This window comes from Pterocles gutturalis, unplaced genomic scaffold (assembly GCF_000699245.1).
Source record: "Pterocles gutturalis isolate BGI_N339 unplaced genomic scaffold, ASM69924v1 scaffold32949, whole genome shotgun sequence".
NCBI classification, from domain to species: Eukaryota; Metazoa; Chordata; class Aves; order Pterocliformes; family Pteroclidae; genus Pterocles; species Pterocles gutturalis.
This window is the reverse complement of record NW_010131770.1, coordinates 48301-53166: the sequence shown is the minus strand read 5'-3', so window position 1 is coordinate 53166 and position 4866 is coordinate 48301. Positions and strand designations below refer to the sequence as shown.

The window sequence follows — 4866 nt, the reverse complement described above, 5'->3', positions numbered from 1 at the left end:
ATCAGCGGGAAGGTTTTCAGGTGCTGGGAGCCACATGTTGAATTCTGCTAGCCAGTTCTGGAGCGTATTCACCTGAAAAAGTTAGCCATGGAAGGATTAAAAACCCAGCTGAGTCACTCGGGATTTTCAGAGCAAAAATGAGAACAGGGAATGACACCCAGCTGTGCCACACCACAGCATGCAAACTCAGGGACACAGGGAATGAAAGAGGGAGAAGACAAGCAAGGGTATGATAGAGCTTGACATGAAACGGGACACTAATCAACCTTCTCTATGCAAAGAAAGAAGTAGCGCAAAGAAGCCCCTCAGCCAGCCCTTCACATGGACTACTTACAGGTACAATGGCAAGAACAGTCTTTGCCTCCGTGTGCCGAAAAAGTACATCCAAGAAAGAGATGACCTGTATGGTCTTGCCCAGGCCCATGCTATGTGCTAAAATACACCCAAACCCACTGCTGGTTTTAAATCTCTCCAAGGACTCGACCAAGTTGTCATATAGGAATCGGATCCCACCAATCTAGACAGAAAAATAGAAAAGGTATGGTGGGAGAAAAGAACAAGGTGGGTATGTATTTACAGAGTGGCAAGCACATTAGGATTGCATAAACCACGAAAATATAAAGGGGATGTTCCAAATTCTCTACAGTACTCTAATCTAGGGAAGGCTCAGAAAGTCAATATTTTTAGATACTTATAAAACTTTCCAAGAGTATAACATTAAATCAAAATTCATTTGTAGCCAGAGGATCTGAATTGGGGTTGATTGGTTTGTTTATAAATATACTTATATTTTAAAAATGTTCATCTAAACATACAAAGGTCTGATGAGAACAATATTCAAAGTTATACATAGGCCTGGCCTTCCTTTAATTTGTCCTTACTACTTTGTCCACAATAGCCATCACCACAACCAGACTGGTCACAGAGCTCACCAAAGTAGTTCTGCTGAGATTACAGGGCAGGCTTGCCTGAATTCACTGCATTTCCAAGGCTAATAAAGCCTACCTGATGAGGTTTTACTGCATGTGCAAGCTGGGGAGCCAGGAAAATGTCCTCCTCATTTGGTGGATGATTGATGTTGACAATGACCTGCCCCAGAGCATCTGACTGATTTAAGGCATCATTCACATGAGAGCCACTGCTCTCTTCACTGCCATCCTCCTCCCCTTCATTGCCAGAGTCACTGCTGTCCACAATTTGGAGGGCATCATCCTCTCCTGAACTCAGCTCAATCACTTCTGTAAGAAACCAGAACAGGAGAGAATAAGGGCAAAAGTTAACTTGACGTCAGGGTTTATCACGCATGGAAAAAACCTCATATCTGGAAAATAAGACTGCCACCTTCTGCAGTTCCATACTGGCCTAACAACTGATTCTGAACAAGCGGGCACAACACAGACACACATCAGGCCTCAGGCCAGCATATAAAAGCATGAGTTTCCCCGTGTTTCAGAGAACATTAATTTGGGCAGAACACTAGGCAGTTTCTGTAAGTGTTTTGTGTTTTCTTAATTTTTTTGTGTCCTCTTTTCAAACCCAGACATGCATTTTACCTGTTGATACAATATCTAAGGACCACCAAGGATATCAGGCAGAAGTACTCCACCAGAGTGCTATAAAGGAGTCAGCTTAGATCCATTTGGGACAAGGGACACAAAAGCACTTTGAGCTGCAGATCTGAATACTCAGATGCACCTTTCATACATAGCAGATGATGCCACATCTTATGTAAGCATTCTTCAGCAGAGCAAGGAGCAAAATCAAGGGCATTTATAAAGCAGAAAAAAACACAAGTTCACAAGGGTTCCTGACAGGCTAGGTTATAAATGTCAGTTCAGGACTCAATGACCAGAACTGGCCATATAAATTTTGAAACCAATAGGCCTACAAAAATATGAAGTTATTCACTACTGGAGCATCGGACTAGATAAAAACAAGAGGCTTGTGACTAATAAACAGCATATTGTGAGAAAACCAGGGTGAGGCAACTGGTCACTTACCATCTTTAATGCTGTTTTTTCCTTTAGCATCATCTTCACTGCCGCTGCTGGTACTATCTAGGCAGATCACTTCCTCAGCCAGGACCTGAGGGGGGAGCTGGGTAGCCTCTGCTGTTCTGAAAACGATGTCCTCTACAAACATAAATCACAAACAATAAGTAATTCATAATAATGGGGAAGGAGACAAAATTGTTCAGAAACCAGACAGTATTTCCTTCCACTTTTGCTCCAATAACTTAGCCCTGGAATTTTCCATAACAGACTCTCACTGTCTACAATACTGCTATGACTCAGCTTCCTGGGTCACAGTCTCCTTCTTTCTCAATATGCTGAAACAATAGCCCATTGCTGATGGCACCCTCTCTATTGCATGCCCTGGCTGGACCAGACTGACTATGCAACATGCTAAAGTCCCTTTTTTTTTTAAATTCTTTTTTTGGGGGGTTCAGAAGTAAAAGCTGGTTTTCATCCAGCAGAGAAAGTATCAACTGCTGAAGGCATGGTAACTGTCCTTTGTTAGTAGGGACACGGTAATAATTACATCCCACATACAATAAACAACTTTTGCTGTTTCAGATAATTTGTTTTTATGTTTTAAGTATTGCCATGTGGGGAGAGAGGCTAGCTCAACAGGGCCAAATAAGCACCGCTGCAGTGTCTCGGCAAGCAGCGAAGTTATTCTGGGGCTGCAACCTATTCCATGACAGTTAAAGTGTTTTAAATAGCTCTTATTCCTTCCCCCTCATGTAAAAATGTTTTGAACACTTGCACTTAAGGGAGAATATACATTTTCTCAAGAGGTAAAGTCAACTCAAGAACTTCTTACCCCTGACAACTTCCAACTGCACTTCTCTGCCCTTTACACCAGTCTGAGAGGCTGTGCTAGAAACTAGATCACTGAAATGATCCAGGTTAGAAGGCAAAGTGAGATGACATATTCACCAGAAAACATAACCATTTATACTGCCTGCCACTTCACTGCTTGCTGAAACATGCAAGAAAGGACAAGGTTACATCGTGAACATACGTGCACCCAGTCTAACATCATGAACATACACCCACTCTGTTGTTCCACTGTCCCTAGCATCAGCCCCACACCTTATCAGACCATTCACAGTACAAATATGATCTGGACCACGGACACGGCATTTCTGTCAAGTCCATTTGTTTAAGCTTCCACACCAGCTAGAAAGACAAGAGACCTGTTCAAGCATCCAGCATTTTCACTTGTCAAAATACCTTCAACAAAAGTTACCTGTCACCTTTCACCATGCAGCTACAGCACCTTGATTCAGAACTGGCTCAGAAGTGGAACTGACTACACTGGATCAACAAGCGGTTTGGAACTGTTGTTTCAAGAGCTTACACTTCAAAGTCCAAGCACAGCACAGAATCACAGAATGGTTTGGGTTGGAAGGGACCTTCAAACATCATCTTGTCCAACCCCCCTGCCATGAGCAGGGACATCTTCAACTAGATCAGGTTGCTCAGAGACCCATCCAACCTGACCTTGAACATTTCCAGGGACAGGGCATCTCCAGCCTCTCTGGGCAACCTGTTCCAGTGTCTCACTACCTTCACTGTAAAAAATTCCTTCCTTATATCTAGTCTGAATCTACCTTATTTTAGTTTAAAACCATTACCCCTTGTCCTATCATGGACAAGCATGCCTCTAACTTCATTCAGCTTCTATCCTTAAAAATCTTGCTTCAGGTGGCATCTCCCACTGCTTACCAGGAAGAAACTCTAGTGGTACGGTTGGGATAGTGGCTGGGTAAACCTTCCGCTGCTGCTTTAGCCGTTTCCTTCTCTCCAACTCTTCCTGCTGGGCTGCTTTTGTCACGGCTTCCAGTTGGTCCTCACGCAACAGCTTTCTGAACACAGGAGCAAACAGAGAAACACGATTTGGTTACACTCAAACAATTCCTTCCAAAAACTTGAACAGCTGTACGGCTCAAAAGATGACTGACAAGCTCCAGGTAGTCTGTCAGCTACACAGAGTAGGAACTTCATCACCAAAAGCTGTAGAAAAATTCTACAGCTATTTCAAGACTGCACTTCCCAACTATGGGTAACACTACTATTACTCAAGGAAAACACAAAAGTTTGACAGAAGCAAAATAATGAAAGAAGGAAAAATGTGAGCGGGTAAGTATCCACTTAAGCTAGGTTATTATAGACTAGTTCTTCTATCTGAAAGGATGATATTTATTGTTATGCAGTTTATAAATAGAAAGCGCACAGAGACATGCAAAGAAGATACATGAGAAGAAAAAGCACCAATTCCCCTACAGAAAGGCATCACCCTGATTCTCCTCTGACATGGTATTTTCAGGAACTAGGACCTCTAATGGCTTTAACAATCATTTCAAAGGATGATCTCAAAGCACCTTACTTTTACAGGTAATTTTCATGACTTCCAAAAGTTGCTTTTCCCCCAGTTTCACATGTGCAGCTCTGGAAACGAAGCCTCTTTTGCCAGAGGAGAGGCACAGTACAAGCAGCAGTAACATCCAGCTCCCTCAAACTAGCCTTTAAATCCACCCAACCCCACACGGCAGGGACATCTCCTCCATCCTAATGAAGTCTCAGTTTCCAAGGCCAACTCAACACTCATTCTTTTGGCTTTAAGAAAATCAATCTGCACAAGCTTAAATGCAAACTAAAGACCACCAGCACGTTCCAGACAGGGCAAAAGAGACACATGCTGCCAGGGGAGTTCCTGCTCCATTATGTCTCCTCTGAGCATTCTGGATCCCCTTGAAAAAAATTCCACAGGGACATACAACCCCCCGACCTGTTCTAGAATATATGTGGTGACTTACACAATCAATTTCCAACACTTCAGTCACCAGTCACAGCATCA

General features: G+C 43.0%; 1 protein-coding gene across 1 annotated transcript in view; it reads right to left on the bottom strand.

Moving 5' to 3' along the window:
- The window catches only part of RAD54L2 (RAD54-like 2 (S. cerevisiae)), a 43650-nt gene that overhangs the window by 12655 nt on the left and 26129 nt on the right, over nucleotides 1-4866 (bottom strand). Inside the window, 5 exon segments of the mRNA XM_010080713.1 lie at nucleotides 1-72; nucleotides 335-517; nucleotides 1006-1238; nucleotides 2001-2132; nucleotides 3735-3874. Of these exon segments, the coding sequence (XP_010079015.1) occupies nucleotides 1-72; nucleotides 335-517; nucleotides 1006-1238; nucleotides 2001-2132; nucleotides 3735-3874 (760 nt within the window).